This window comes from Myxocyprinus asiaticus, chromosome 43 (assembly GCF_019703515.2).
Source record: "Myxocyprinus asiaticus isolate MX2 ecotype Aquarium Trade chromosome 43, UBuf_Myxa_2, whole genome shotgun sequence".
In the NCBI taxonomy this organism is placed as follows: Eukaryota; Metazoa; Chordata; class Actinopteri; order Cypriniformes; family Catostomidae; genus Myxocyprinus; species Myxocyprinus asiaticus.
Genome location: NC_059386.1, coordinates 25,297,590 through 25,314,796, shown reverse-complemented (window position 1 = coordinate 25,314,796; position 17,207 = coordinate 25,297,590). Strand labels below are relative to the sequence as shown.

Below are 17,207 nucleotides of genomic sequence, written 5' to 3'. Positions count from 1 at the left end.
CACGAGGACCTACTAAGTAGTGGGAATTGGGCATTACAAATTGGGAGAAAAGGGGATAAGAAAATAAATAAAATAAAAATGAAAATTCTCTCAACATTTACTAGCCCTCATGGCATCCCAGATGTGTATGACTTTCTTTCTTCTGCTGAACACAAACAAAGATTTTTAGAAAAATATCTCAGCTCTGTTGGTCCTTTCAATGCAAATGAAAAGTAGCCAGAAATCTGAAGGTCCAAAAAGCAGAGAAAATGTAATCTGTACGACTCCAGTGGTTTATGTCTTCAGATGCGGATGATGAAAGGTGTGGGTGAGAAACAGATCAATATTTAAGTCCTTTTTTTTACTATAAATTCTCTTCCTTGCCCAGTAGGTGGCAATATGCACAAAGAAGGCAAATTGCCAAAAACAACAGGAGAAGAATGTGAAAGTGAAAGTAGAGATTTATAGTAAAAAAAGGACTTAAATATTAATCTGTTTCTCACCCTCGCATCAGAAGATATGGATTTAACTACTGGAGTCTTACGGATTACTTCAATGCTGACTTTATGTGCTATTTGGACCTCAGATTTCTGATCACCATTCACTTGCATTGTATGGACCAACATAGCTGAGATATTCTTCTAGAAATCTTCATTTGTGTTCAGTAAAAAGAAAGTCATACACATCTGGGATTACATGAGGGCGAGTAAATGATGAGAGAATTACAATTTTTAGGTGAACTGTCCTTTAATGACACACTACAGCTTTGGTTTCAAGGCTAAGCAAATAACTTCATCCAGTTTTCAACAACCAAGACTTATTCAAACCAAAGATATACACTGAGTGAATTTCCAATCGTTTTTCTTCTTTTTTTAACTTTGCAGTATAAAATATAATAGAAAGTCATACAGCTTTGAAACAACATGAGGTTGAGTAAAAGATGACAGAAATTGTATTTTTTGGATGAACTATCTCTTTAAGATTTCGTGGTATTTCTGATTGTTTAATGTTGATTAACAAATGATCACTTTAGCATTATATTATGTAATCATGTCTGTTAAAGGGATAGTTCACCCAAAACTGAAAATTCTTTCATAATTTACACACACTCATGCCATCCCAGATGTGTACGACTTTCTTTCCTCTGCTGAACACAAACAAAGATTTTTTACAAGAGTATTTCAGCTCTGTTGGTCCATTCAATGCAAGTTAATGGTGGTCTGAACTTTGAAGCTCCAAAAACACATAAAGGCAGCATAAAAGTAATCCAGATACCAGTGGTTTAACATATGTCTGAAGCGATGCAATATTTAAATCCTTTTTTACTATAAATCTCCACTTTCATTTTCAGAATCAATCGCTTCTAAAGACATAGATTTAACCACTGGAGTCATATGGATTGTTTTTATGCTCCCTTTATGTGATTTTTGGAGCTGTAAAGTTCTGGCCACCATTCACTTGCTTTGAAATGACCTACAGAGCTGAAATATTCTTCTAAAAATCTTAATTTGTGTTCAGCAGAAGAAAGTAAATGATACACATCTAGGATGACATGAGAGTGAGTAAATGATGATAGAATTTAAAATTTTTGAGTGAACTATCCCTTTAATGTTATTACTGAAAGCATCAAGAAGTGTTGACAGGAAGTTAAGGAAGCTCTTTATAAATATTTAAGACTGTGAAATGTAGTTTTATTCAACATTTACTACCCAGCAAAATGGTTATACTGTATATATGATTGGCTGTTCTATCAACTCTTAGGGATAATTTACAGACATAAATATTTGACCACAGTTACCACATTCCTAAAAATGGGGAGACATACCATAATGTATTCCCAAACTTCAGACTAAAACGCAATGCAAAATGTCATGTGTGTCATCAATATGGTTTTCACTGTAAAAATGATTTATCTACAGTGTGCAGAAAAATGAACGCTTCTTTTTTACATGACAGTAATGCAGTAACGCACATATTTCATGCATTCACACAGCTCTTTGCCTCTGGGGTCAAAAGTCTTATCAGTGCAGTGTAAATGCACTCTTAGGTAATAATCCTATCACGTCAAGTGAATGATCAGATAAGTTGTTAGATGAAAGGAGGAGAGGAGCAGATTGAGACATGGTGTCAGACTTTGACCCCAGAGTGGAGATCCTTGTGCTGTGCTGATCCCTTGGCCTCTCACCGGTTCTTGGCTTCCTCCTTGGGTCTGGTTCAGCCATGAAGATTGATTTTGCTCCGGCAGATGTGCCTCTGGATAGGAGGCTTCAGACAGCTGCCGTTCTGCAGTGGGTCTTTTCTTTCCTAGCCCTTGGTAAGTGCATGTTCATTGCATTATTCTTGATCGTTTTGCCAAGCCATTAAGAGTTGCCCTTGAATGAGATCTAATACCACCTTCGTTTCTTAAATATATTGCAACAGTTATTATTGCTTCTTGAAAGCCTAAACATGCATTTCTGTGTGCAATCTGGTATAGCTTTGAAGTTCCTATGCATATTTATCATTTTTCATGCCAAACTTCACACAATTTACTGAGATACTCAGTATAATCACTTTATCATCATGCATAAAGTGCTGTTATTTTAAGAAACAGATCAAAGCATTATTGATACTCTGCACCAGGGTCAACAGTTCTGTAAACTGTGCAGTTTATGCATGCTGATGTGTAATTGTCCATTGGCTCTCATGTTGATGTTGCACACAATTCAAAGGCAATAAATGGCAGACATACAAGTATATTAATTACAAAGATAATGCTCATGTTAAATACATTATTGTGGTGTTTTGTGGAGGAGATCATTGATGTGAAAAGACATCATTGTGTTTGGAACAATAACACTAGAAAAAAAAAGTGTTCAAGAAAATGTATTTTGTCAACTGAGTTCTCAAATGAGACTGATGGCGAATGGTTGGTGCAGTTCTTGATCAAAGCACCAAGGTAGGTCAAAGTCTCCAAATAAAAAGCTCAGTGTGCCTCAACAGATCCCGGTCCGTGGCACAATTGCAGAGAGTCTGTAGAATAACTTATAAAAATGCATATTGTATCTGATTAGTTTATGCTATATTAGAATTACTTTATTTTTAATGTTAGATTATTTTATATTACACATTACCATTAAAGAAAATGCTGCAGTATTGATGATATGGCCCAAGGATGTTCATGAACAAATGATGGGACAGTTACAGTAACACAGGATGCATATTTTGATGTACAATTGGACACGTCAACAAACTTTAGAAGTAGTCTCGGTTGCATTTGTTAGATACAAAAATATTAATATTGTCAATGAAAAAAAAAACTGTTCTGAGGGGATGGGGGTCCTTGTGGATGTTTTGAGATATGGCTGTGATCCAGTGCCTAAAAAGATTGAGAACCACGGCTCTAACATGCAAAAGCACATGTCTTCATGTGTCTTCTTATGTCTTGTGTGTGTGTGTGTGTGTGTTTCATTTCTCAGCCCCATGCTGTGTTGTATTGTTTGTCTACCTGCTCTTCACCCGTTTCTGGCTCATAAGTGTGCTTTATGCCACCTGGTGGTACATCGATTGGGACACACCTTCACAAGGAGGTAGAAAAGTGCCCTTACTTTGCCAAATGCACGTTTGGGAGTACATGAGAGATTATTTCCCTATAAAGGTGAGTGGCCATACCTTTTTGCTCGTGCATATGGTATTTTTCCATAATTTTACAGAAATTGATAATAAAGGCCACATGTTGTTTGTAATCCTTGTCTATAAAAAACAAACAAATATCTTTTTCAGAAACCTTAACTTTTATGAGTAGCCAGACCTACTGAATAATGTATAATGCACTGTGGTCAGAGTAATTTTGTCGTTTTGACCTTCAGATATGGTATCAGCTGTTAGAGTTTGTCACCTCCTGCCATTGTATATGGGAAGTCCTACCAAACCTTGACCAGTTGAATCTTAGATTTATGGTTTTATTTGCATTGTAAGATTATCTTAAACAAAGAATGACATTAATGGAATTATTCACCCCAAAATGAAAATTCTCTCATCATTAACTCACCCTTATGCCATCCCAGATGTGTATGACTTTCTTTCTTCTGCAGAACACAAAGATTTTCAGAAAAATATCTGAACTCTGTAGATCCATACAATACAAGCGAATGCTGGCCAGAACTTTAAATGTCCAAAAAGCACATAAAAGCAGCATAAAAGTAATCCATACGTGTGGGTGAGAAACAGATCAAAATTTAAGTCCTTTTTACTATATAGCTCCACTTTCATTTTCACTGTCACACTCTTCTTCTTTTGTTTTTTGTTTTCACATTCTTTGTGTATATCGCCATCTACTGGGCAGGGAGGAGAATTTAACGTAAACAAAGAACTTAAATACTGACCTGTTTCTCACCTACATCTATCATATCACTTCTGAAGATATGGATTTAACAACTGGAGTCGTGTGGATAAATTTTATGCTGCCTTTATGTGATTTTTGGACCTTCAAAGTTCTGGCCACAATTCACTTGCATTGTATGAACCTACAGAGCTGAGATATTTTTCTAAAAATCTTTGTTTGTGTTCGGCAGAAGAAATAAAGTCTTACACATCTGCGATGGCATGAGTGAGTAAATGATGAGAGAATTGATATTTTTGTGTGAACTATCCCATAAACAATGTCATTCAATATCCCCATTGAATCTGTTTTCATTGATTTCTCTCTTTCAATTATATCATCAATGAACATAATAGGGCTTTTACCAAAGGCATCCAGCACATTGTTTGCTCCAGTGAGAGAAAGCAAAGAAGATCAAACCACATGGTACAGATAGTCACTTGCAGGCAAAAAGAATGATATGACCATCAAATACTGCCACCTTTTGTCTTATAGTCTAATAGTTAGAAAAATGGCACAAAGCATATAATCCATGACTTTCTATACGATTTTAAGTTCATGCTAGTGAGTATTATTTGAAACAGTGTGAAGTCTAAAACATGCTCCTTTTTGGAAGATTGCTAAGTATTCTCAAATATCAATTATATATATATATATCTTTTGCATTCATTAAAGTATTCTATTACTGACTAGAAAACATAGATGTCCTACTTTATCTGAATTAGTAGAATGAAGTGGCAGTAAAATGAGTTCTGAGAGAGATTTTTGTATAAGTCAGAAGTAAACGAGGGAGATTTTAAGTTACCAAATGTTCCCCAGGCAGTGTTGGGGAGTAACGAAATACATGTAACGGGATTACGTATTTAAAATACAAAATATAAGTAACTGTATTCCACTACAGTTACAATTTAAATCATTGGTAATTAGAATACAGGTTACATTAAAAAAGTATTTTGATTACTGAAGAGATTACTTTGCATTTTAATGTCATTTGTTTAATTTAATATTTAGTCCTTTCAGATGAAAAACATTTATACATATAAATGATGCGATCCAAAGTGCATTTGAACAGCGGTGAAACACTTTCTTATGATGTGTTACATTCATACGAGCAGACAGAGAAGTAAGTTTGAAGTAAGTTTGGAGCAGAAGAAATAGAAATAAACCTTGTGTAAATTGTCAGCTTTATGCTAAGCTAAAATGCTATTTCTAGCCATTTTACATGCACGTTACCAGGCACCATTATATTTATTTATCAAGAAAATTCACGTTAGATCATCATTTCTTTTTTTCTAGTAAGACCTTTGATATTAGGGCAAAAATCATATTCTTGATAATTTTTGTATTGTTTTCCTGTAAAAATATCTAAAAATCCTTAAAACAAGATAAATTCTATTGATCTTATTTTAGAAACAACACTGCATAAGATATTTAGGTTTTTTAGAGAATGTATTTTTAACATGTGTATTTTGTCTTACTGTACTGGCAGAGTTTTTATAGTCAAAACAAGTGAAAAAAATCTACTAGTGCTGAAGATGTAATCCAAAGTATTTAGAATACATTACTGACCTTGAGTAATCTAACGGAATACGTTAGAAATTACATTTTACAGCATGTATTCTGTAACATTTCAAAAGTAACCCTCCCAAAAGTCCCCAGGGTATGTGGTATCACCATCCATTAGGGTACAACAGGGCTAAAAGCACACTTTAAGGAAAATGTGATTTTTTTTCTGGTCACAAAGAATGAAAAACTACATTTCATTTCATTAATTTATGATGGAGCAACATCATTTGTTTGACAAGAAATAATAACGGAAAGTTGTTTTGATTAAAATTCTTTTTTTTTTTTTTTAAAGTTGGCTAGGGGGCCTTTTATCCCCTCACATGGGGTAAAAGGCCATGACACTTGGGGTAAAAGGCCCACAGGGGGGTTATAGTGATATTGTTTAGATAAAGGAACATTAGTTATAGGGCCAAATTTGTCAACTTAATACAACCAAATACTTTTGAGACAGCAAGATGCTTTTTTGAGTAACAAATTAAGATAATGCTTAAAAAAAATAAAATAAAGAAATCAGTCAATGTGAGCCCATTTTGAACATTCTTTACAACAAATCTATTCGCCCCACTTAAGAAAAACAATGTGCCCCAAATCCTATCTGCTCTCTTATTGGACAGTTATTAAAAAACATTTCATTTAATCACCTTAAACAAAACTGAAAATGGCAAATAATTATTTTGGCTCAAAATAATTTCAGGGATTTTTATTAGCTACGTAAATGTAATTAAATATTAGATCAAATTACCTCAAAATCAAACTTTTGACATTGCAAGCAATGATCTCATGGATCAAAAAGTTGTTGCAGTGCATAGTAATAAACTGGTGTTAAAGGTGCATTCAGTAACTTTTGTCTTTGTGTCATCTTGGACTTACACTGACACCTAGCGGCTTGGATGCAGCATAATTTAAAATCAATAGTTTTCAGTTTCAGATGCCATTGTAGAAATGTAGTATTCACAGTCAGACATGATTACTTTAATCAATGAGTGAAAGTGTCAAATAACAGGATGGTTACTGAGATTAAGCGAGTAACATTCGGCTGGTCATGTGATTCTAACATGTGCGGACCCTCTCCATGTAGAATAAAACAGCTTTTATAAGGTTACTGATATGACTGGATTCTTCATTTTAATGTGAGTGGTCATGATTTACTGCATGTATTGCAAAATTACAATTCATGTCTATAGGAGTAAAACGTTTTTAATGAGGAAACAATTACTGAATGCAACTTTAAGGAAAGTACTGCGGTAGTTTTTGTTGCTGTTTAATGTTTTGGGACAAAATCAAATCAAATGTGCCTTTATCCCCATTGTACCCTAATGGTTTTGTCTTGAATTCCTCAAAAATGGGAAATTCAGCTTCTAAGAAATGACACAGAGTACAGCTAAAACATAATTAGCCAAATAATAATTTGTGGTTCCTCTGCTCAGATCTGTTTCAAAAACTGAAGTCATTATCCTTACTTAATTGAATTTGAAAAAGTTTTTACAAGTTTATTGAAGTTCATTTTCATTGAGCCAACAAAATTAAGTTAAATTAGGTAAAATCAATGTACTATAGTAGTTTCAACTCAACTCAATTTAACAATGTTTAATTTCATAACTTTTCTTATGTTGGTCCAACATAATTTGTTTTATTAATCAAAAGTATATGTCAGGTGAGCAAGTGTAAGGACAGTGAAACTGTTGCACTGTCAGTTTGATAGCAATTGTTTATGGAGCTCACCAGCACTCAAATCAAGCATCACTTCAACCTGAAAGTCCATCCTCAACACAAGCACAAGAGCTAATCTTCACCACAATGGTAACCCCCAAAACTCCAGCAAAACAGACTCATTTTTAAATACCAATATAGCAGAACGTTAAAGAGCCCATATTATGCTCATTTACAGTTCATAATTTTATTTGGGGGGTCTACTAGAATAGGTTTACATGCTTTAATGTTCAAAAAACACGTTATTTTTCTCATACTGTACATTGCTGCAGCACCTCTTTCACCCTCTGTCTGAAACGCTCTGTCTCTTTAAAGCCCCCCTTTCCGAAAAGCCAGTCTGCTCTGATTGGTCAGCTGGCCCAGTCTGTTGTGATTGGTCAACCGCTTAGAGCGTGTATGGGAAATGTAATGCCCTTTACCATAACCGTAGTAGCCCTTAGGCAGGCAATATGCAGATGTGTTATGTAGTGACATAGCTATGTCATGGGAGTAATGGCTGGACTGCAAACCAGGCATTTCAGGCAGTTCAGGAGCAGTGTTTTCTGTGGGAGAGAGTAAATCCCTTTGGCATGGACTTTGTGCTTTGTAACTTTGCAGACCTTTTATATGCTCAAACAGCTATATTACACACTAAAGGAAAGGTAAAATCCCAAAAAGCATAACAGGGCATCTTTAAACATTAGCTAATTTCCTTCTCAACTTGTTCAGAAATGCATAAAACAACACTTAATTGTAACATTTGTTCACCCAATCCAGTTCCACGCAAAGCATGCTGGGTAATGGAAATCCCCTGCCCAGATTCATCAATGCTACAAAAATATTCATGTTGCCACAACTCAAATGGATTAAGTAAACTTAAAGTTTACAACTTTAATTGGACAGAACGCAATAAAATCAAGTTGTGACAAAATGTTCTAGAATTGTGTTGCTTTAGTTCATTTTAATTAAGTAAACTGAACGACCTGCAAAAATCCTTTGAGTGTGAGACAAATAACTTTTATACACACAAGCATTGTTTGAATTTCTTGGGACTTTATGTCTTTGAATCAGACCAATTAAAGCTATTTTAACTTTGATATACTTTTATCTGTCTTCACTCTTGACATTTTCAAAAACACTTGTGGTTTTGTTTTTCTTGGCAATTGAGTAAATTGCCCCCATCAAACTGACACTGATTTGATTACCGTGGTGTGAGCATAATGTTATCGCTCTGGGCACTAAACCCTTGGTGCAGTTAAGTCCCTTATCTGTATGTATCTCTCAATGAGGGTTGTCTTTTCACCTTTTGAACAACAGAGAGGACATGTCCTCAGCAGTCAGCCTGTGTTCAGAGTCAATAAGTAACTGTAAACAATGTGGGGTCTCTCAACCTCAGTTATATAAGGGTCATGGTCAGGGAAAGAATAACCTTCTGCATCAAAACAACTTAAGAACTCCAGTGGTTAATGAATTAATGTGATTGCTGTAGGTTTGATAAATTGTTTTGGCCATCTGTTTTCATTTAACTACGTTTTAATTTGATGGGTTTTGCATGAATCACGGGAACTAAAATATTAGCTTATAATTTGCAATCGCAATTTTTTTTTTAAGAAAATTCCCAATTTACCAATGCACCATACAATTTTGGTTTGTCCCAGGCTTCTGAAGGAGAAAGCGGACACAACATATGACTAAATGCGTCATTAGGATTAAAGAGCCCATCTGTATTCAGAGTGAAAAATTGATTCAGATGAAACCTTCTCCAACCACCGATGCAAATTTTCCCTCACATCCTTAAACAACCATTTCATTTGAAAACAAAGCTTAGTGCTTTTCAAGCGAGAAGACTCTTGCTGCTCATACACATGGATATTAGAGGTGACATATTTGCTGTGCCAAAAAACATGGTGGGAATTTTTTAGTTGACTTGAAAACAGAGTCTGAGTTATCATAAACTTACTTACACAAGAGCTATGGATGTTCATTATTGGCGGTTTGTCTTTTAATGGGAAGAAATTTGGCTTCCTGCTATTGGGGGCATTTAATTGCCATTGCACAGCTGTGCAATGGATCCTACCTTTCTTATTTTCTTTTTAAATTTATGGTCAAACCAATTGTCTGATTAGTCTCTTCTAACAGAAAAGATTCAATTTAAATGGCTAGCAGTCAGAAAAACAGGTCAACTGTCAAATGTTTATTACCTGTTGAGTGACAGGGAGAACATCTCCAGTGTTTGTAAACAGTAGTTAGTGGAACAGCATTTCCTTAATAATTAACCCATTCAGAGAAGATAGACTGTGGGGACATCACTGGCATTCAAGGCCAAAATACTTACAGACCAACAAACACAGTGTCAGATCTTGGAATACATAGGCATTAATTTTCCTAGGACAGCACTGCCGTACACAACTCTCAGATGCATTCTCCACTTCTCTAACCATTGGTCAGTGCTCATGTATGGGATGGACATCATGTCGATCACAAATCCATATAATTAAAGTCGATTTCTGATGGGCTTGCTGGAGAAAAGCAATGCTTGTAAGCTAGTGTCTTTGAAAATATGCTTCACACTGCATTGTACTGTCTGTCCTTTTTCTTTATTCTAAGAAAGCAACTTTTTGTTATTCTTGGAAAAACTGTGTTGGAGATAATTCTGATTATGGTTCCAAGAATTTTTGGCCTTGTTAATGGTAATCCAGAACAATACCGCAAACACAAACCAGTCTGGCATCAGTCTGTTTTGGTTGTTCTGTGTTGATGGTAAATAGTTTTAAAACACGATCGAACTAATCTAATATCTTCTTTTGAGTTTTCACTTTTACAGTGTTCCTACAGTCATGGAAAACCTGGAAATATAAGGGAATTTTAAAATGGGCATGGAAATGTCTGTTGTGAATATCTTTTTTTGATTTTATTTTTTTATTTTTTACCCTGCTCTAACATATTTCAGTGACTAAATGTTGCACTTTGTGCAGTGTAAAATTTAAATCTATTTATTTATTTATTTATTTGTCTTATTGGAGACATTTGTTCACTATGAAGAATAATTGTTTCGATATTTAGATATTAATTCCAAAAATTGTTAACTGAAATACAAATAACCTCACATAGGGCTATATTGCACATGAACAACACATGGTCACTGACACAATCTTTTTTTTTTTTTTTTAAATGAATGTATTCTTGAAAATCCATAAGTTGTTTAAAATATTGTGTCCCTTTATTAGCTGGTGAAGACAGCAGATCTGGACCCCAGGCAGAACTATGTGCTGGGTTTTCATCCCCATGGTATTCTTGTGGCTGGGGCATTCACTAATTTCTGCACAGAAGCGACAGGCTTCAGTAAACTCTTTCCTGGGCTGAAGAGCAACCTTCTCATGCTGCCTCTTTGGTTCAGAGCCCCCTTCTTTAGAGACTATATTATGTATGCAGGTCAGTAGTTTGCCTGATCATTGAACAAAAATCCATATTTATTTGACACGTGACAATAACAATAAGATCATTTATTGTCGAAAACATACCTGATGTAAAGTGCCCTGAAAAATAAAAATGATTTTGCATTTTGAAGGTAAAATTATTATGGTAATTTTATACTATATTCAAAAAAAAAAAAAAAATACATCAAAAAGGCAAATAGAAAACATATTTTAAGTAATATTTAATTTAATTGTGTTTAATATAATTATTATAGTACAGTACTGTATATACTATAATAATTATATGAAATACAATTTAATTATGACTATATTTAAAATAACGTATTTATTTTTTAATTTGTATTTGTATATGCACTCACTGAACACTTTATTAGCAATACTATGGTCCTAATAAAGTGCCTGACGTGGTCTTCTGCTTTTGTAAACCATCCGTCTCAAGGTTTGACGAGTTGTGCATTCTGAGATGTTATTCTGCTCACTACAATTGTACAGAGTGGTTATCTGAGTTACAGTAGCCTTTCTGTCAGCTCGAACCAGTCTGGCCATTCTCTGTTGACCTCTCTCATCAACAAGGCATTTCCATTTGCAGAACTGCCCCTTACTGGATAATTTTTGTTTTTGGTATAATTCTGAGTAAATCCCAGGAGATCAGCAGTTACAGAAATACTGAAACCAGTCCATCTGGCACCAACAACAATGCCATGGTTGAAATCACTGAAGTCACATTTTTTCCCCATTCTGATGGTTGATTTGAACATTAACTGAAGCTCCTGACCCATATCTGCATGATTTTGTATATTGCACTGCTACCACATGATTGACTGATTAGAGAATCGCATGAATATGTAGGTGTACAGGTGTACCTAACAAAGTGCTCAGTGAGTGTATATTCAGCAAGTGTAATTGTGAATGTACAGTGCATCCGGAAAGTATTCACAGCGCTTCACTTTTCCACATTTTGTTATGTTACAGCCTTATTCCAAAATGGATTAAATTCATTATTTTCCTCAAAATTCTACAAACAATACCCCATAATGACAACGTGAAAGAAGGTTGTTTGAAAGCTTTGCAAATTTATTTAAAAAATGAAAAAAAAAATCACATGTACATAAGTATTCACAGCCTTTGCCATGACACTCAAAATTGAGCTCAGGTGCATCCTGTTTCCACTGATTATCCTTGAGATGTTTCTACAACTTGATTGGGGTCCACCTGTGGTAAATTCAGTTGACTGGACATGATTTGGAAAGGCACACACCTGTCTATATAAGGTCCCACAGTTAACAGTGCATGTCAGAGCACAAACCAAGCCATGAAGTCCAAGGAATTGTCTATAGACCTCCGAGACAGGATTGTAACGAGGCACAGATCTGGGGAAGGGTACAGAAAAATTTCTGCAGCATTGAAGGTCCCAATGAGCACAGTGGCCTCCATCATCCGTAAATGGAAGAAGTTTGGAACTACCAGGACTCTTCCTAGAGCTGGCTGCCTGGCCAAACTGAGCGATCGGGGGAGAAGGGCCTTAGTCAGGGAGGTGACCAAGAACCCGATGGTCACTCTGACAGAGCTCCAGCATTTCTCTGTGGAGAGAGGAGAACCTTCCAGAAGAACAACCATCTCTGCAGCACTCCACCAATCAGGCCTGTATGGTAGAATGGCCAGACGGAAGCCACTTCTCAGTTAAAGGCACATGACATCCCGCCTGGAGTTTGCCAAAAGGCACCTGAAGGACTCTCAGACCATGAGAAACAAAGATTGAACTCTTTGGCCTGAATAGCAAGCGTCATATCTGGAGGAAACCAGGCACCGCTCATCACCTGGCCAATACCATCCCTACAGTGAAGCATGGTGGTGGCAGCATCATGCTGTGGGGATGTTTTTCAGCGGCAGGAACTGGGAGACTAGTCAGGATTGAGGGAAAGATGAATGCAGCAATGTACAGAGACATCCTTGATGAAAACCTGCTCCAGAGTGCTCTGGACCTCAGACTGTGGCGAAGGTTCATCTTCCAACAGGACAACGACTCTAAGCACACAGCCAAGAAAACAAAGGAGTGGCTCTGGGACAACTCTGTGAATGTCCTTGAGTGGCCCAGCCAGAGCCCAGACTTGAATCCGATTGAACATCTCTGGAGAGATCTGAAAATGGCTGTGCACCGACGCTCCCCATCCAACCTGATGGAGCTTGAGAGGTCCTGTAAATAAGAATGGGAGAAACTGCCCAAAAATAGGTGTGCCAAGCTTGTAGCATCATACTCAAAAAGACTTGAGGCTGTAATTGGTGCCACAGGTGCTTCAACAAAGTATTGAGCAAAGGCTGTGAATACTTATGTACATGTGATTTTTTTTTTTTTTCATTTTTTTTTTTTTAATAAATTTGCAAAGATTTCAAACAAACTTCTTTCACATTGTCATTATGGGGTATTGTTTGTAGAATTTTGAGGAAAATAATGAATTTAATCCATTTTGGAATAAGGCTGTAACATAACAAAATGTGGAAAAAGTGAAGCGCTGTGAATACTTTCCGGATGCACTTTATGTCTATCTAAACTCAATAATGTTTTGACAATGTGAAGCTTGGCTACTGTAAAATGGCTATTCTAATACATTTTGTACACTGGTCTAATTAAAAATGTGTTCGCTTTGTGTGTGTGTGTGTGTGTGTGTGTGTGTGTGCGCGTGCGTGTGTGTGTGTGTGTCAGGCCTGGTTTCATCAGACAAGGAGAGTGCCAAGTATCTGCTCCGGCGGAAAGGGGGTGGGAGCGCTGTGATCATTGCAGTTGGCGGAGCCCCTGAAGCTTTGGATGCCCATCCTGGTGAACACAATGTTCACTTAGCCAATAAGAAGGGCTTTATTAAACTTGCACTAGAGCATGGGTAAGCAGCAGTTTTTTTCCTGATCAGTTAATATTGTAAGAGGTTATCAGACCAATCTTGTAATTGTGCCAGTTATTCACACCAGTATTGTAACTATAACACGACTATCTGGAATACTTCATCTTGGTCAATCATAGCATTCTGTGGTCAAATATATTTGTATAATGACATCTGTATAAGTAACTGCTGTCCTAAACAGCTCTGCTAATTTCACTCCACTGTCTCTTTCTTCTCACATGATAAAATTATTTCAAATAAAAAATAATTATATTTCATGTCTATTTATTTTTTTTATTTTGCTTTACATCATGGTTCTGATCACGCTGTAGGATGTTTTTATGCAGAATTGCATAAACATTATTTTGCACAATTGACTGGCTTACTATTTTCCCAATTTTCTGCACAAAGACCAAGAGTTTTGTTTAAAATCAATATTTTTAATTTTTCCTCCAGTGCCCATTTGGTTCCTATATATTCTTTTGGAGAGAACGAGGTATTTGACCAGGTGGAGAATCCTCGTGGCACCTGGCTACGATCTATCCAAGAGCGACTACAGGCCATCATGGGTGTTTCTTTGCCCCTTTTTCATGCACGAGGAGTTTTCCAGTACAGTTTTGGCCTAATGCCCTACAGAAAGCCCATCAACACTGTTGGTAAGATCAATCACAAGTCAAATATTAGCAGTATCAGGTCAAAGTTAAGTGTAAATCAAGGCTGTATTGCAATATAATTACATGCTTAAAACACTATATATTAAAAAGTGGTAACCTCCATTTATTACCTTAAGGAGCTATTTCTATCTGATCTAACCCTTAAAACTACACTAAAAAATTATTTTGTGGTGTAGTAAATATAGCAGAAAAGATAAACTACTTTCTACATAGAATAAGTTAAAGCGTGAACTTGAAAATATTAAGGTAAAAATGAATGCTTTAACTTATAAGTAAATATTATTTAGGATTGTTTGTTATTTTACATGTCATCATGTATTAATCCTAAAGTAGACAACCTTTTCATATTTATTTGCTAATTTGAGTAATTTTCACTGGTAAATAAAACAAGCAAATTTTACTTAACTTTTCGAAGCTGGTGTTCCCAGCATGCACTGGACTTGTATAATTAATGAGCTTGCATTTGCATTTGGATATCATGTGGTACATGATTAAACATATATTTGTTAAACATTCAAATTGTGACATGTCCTAATGAGCTGTTTTTTAAATATTACTACGTTTACTTAAGCACCATGTATAGTAGTGCTGTGTCGATACAATCAAATATAGATATATCGTGATACTTTTTCTCATGATATTGTATCGATACTTCAGATCCATGTATCAATATTTAGATTCAACTATTTGTGGATTCATTTCATGTAAACACACAACAAATTTGGCACACTGTTACTTCAAAATCAATTTAATGAGCTCACCAAGAGACAAAAACGTGATGTTTCGAGCTACATGTTTTTTTATCAGACATAAGTATATATAACTGAAACATACCCAGATGAATTTGAATTGAAATTGGAACTGATTCATAATCGAATCGAATGATGATACTGTGATGTATTGCAGTTTATCAAATCGTTACGTGTTTTGTAATACGTTTCGCAAAGTGAGATGCCAGCCCTAATGTATAGCATGTCATATTTGTAATTAAAAGTTACTGAATTTACACACAATTTTAAGTTACATTTAATCACTCACTTTGATCAATATTATGTCATAAAGTTAAGTAGATTTTACTTAGTTTTATGCCATTAAGATTTACTTAGAAAAACTGTATGCAAAAACTTGCAAAATATAAAAGTAAATCTTACTAGTTATTTTTTCAGTGTAGTGTAGTTGTTGGTGTAACCTAATGTATTCTTGGTGAGTCAGTGATGTTACATAAAAAATATTTTAGACTAAAATTACAATTTAAAATTTTGGTGAAAAAAAGTTCTATTTAAAATATTTAATACACTATCTAAGTTTTATTGCCTAAAATTAGAGATGAATAGTTACATACCCAAAATATATTGCCAAACCTTCCTTACCTCTGTCACCCTGGTTTTCTTAGCCATACATTTTACTGCCTTATCTGTAGCCACTTTTAGCCTACTGTAGCAGGTCCAAAAGCCACAAGGTCCAAGCATGGCATTTGCTTTTTAGCAATCCAAGAGAAATTTCAGACTTTCATTTAGTAAACGTGAGGTGAATCGATTGGCCTCTCAGGTTGGAGGCTGCCAATGATAAGATATCAGAGTTAGTGGGTGTCCAACAAATACACAGATGGCAGATGGTTTGCATCACCTTATATTGACCTCAGATTTCTAGAAAGCAAATTCAATGTTTTTCAATGTGATGCTAATTTCTGAATGTATTCTGTTTGGGTACATATAATCTGAAATGTTTTGCCTTTGTCTGCCTTTTTCAAGTGGGTCGGCCAATCAAGGTAGAGAAAAACGAGAAACCCACAGCAGAAGATTTGAACACTCTTCACCAGCTCTATATGGATGAACTCACCCGCCTGTTCGAGGAAAACAAAGGAAATTATGGAGTACCAGAAGACTCTCATCTGGTGTTTCTCTGAGCTGACAGCATCACTCAAGTGACTCTAAGAGTGTGTGTAACCATATTTGTGTGTGTTTTTAAGAGAGAGAAGAACAGAGAGAATGTGTGTGTGTAAAGACATTTTGTCTGTTTGTAATGCTAATAAGGTGGTCTACTGGATATTTCCTCATACTTTAAATGAAAAATTAAAATGAAAATCATTGTATGGATAAGATTTCATTTATAATTTACTGCAGGTCTTGGCTCCACATGTGCTATAGTTTCTACTACAGTAAATATGATATACTGTCAAAGACCTCATGACTCTGAATAAATCTACACTTTTTGACTAGGGATTGGGATACTGAGTCCTTGAAGTTTCTTAATTTAATCCCAAACGACAGTTGCATCTCTCAGGAGGATTTGTGTTGTGTAAAGGTCATAATAACATGTAGTAAGACAAAGTTCCAGTAAGATGAAATTCATTCATCTGATGGTGCAAAAACTGAATGAAAGTCTAGATAGATAGACAGACAGATAGATCTCCATCATGGAGCCATCCTCAGTGATGATTTGGATCTGGAGTTTGCACGATGCAATGATCAGCCTCATTTCACAATGCAAACTGTTTAAGAAAGGACTGAGTCATGCCAGAGGACAAATTTCTTCACGACCAGGATGACCACACACACACACATTCACATGCACATACACGCAATGGCCACTGGCTGCCCAGATGTCCACACCGGTCAAATCAGGCTTT

The 17,207-nt window shown here is 35.7% G+C and overlaps 1 protein-coding gene across 1 annotated transcript; it reads left to right on the top strand.

Moving 5' to 3' along the window:
• Nucleotides 1-2,111: 2,111 nt before the first annotated feature.
• On the top strand, nt 2,112-16,793 carry mogat2 (monoacylglycerol O-acyltransferase 2). The gene is made up of 6 exons (XM_051686420.1): nt 2,112-2,293; nt 3,438-3,616; nt 10,822-11,026; nt 13,733-13,907; nt 14,361-14,560; nt 16,330-16,793. The coding sequence occupies exons 1-6, from the start codon at nt 2,200-2,202 to the stop codon at nt 16,482-16,484; spliced, it is 1,008 nt and encodes a 335-aa protein (XP_051542380.1). The 5' UTR covers nt 2,112-2,199; the 3' UTR covers nt 16,485-16,793.
• Nucleotides 16,794-17,207: the final 414 nt, after the last annotated feature.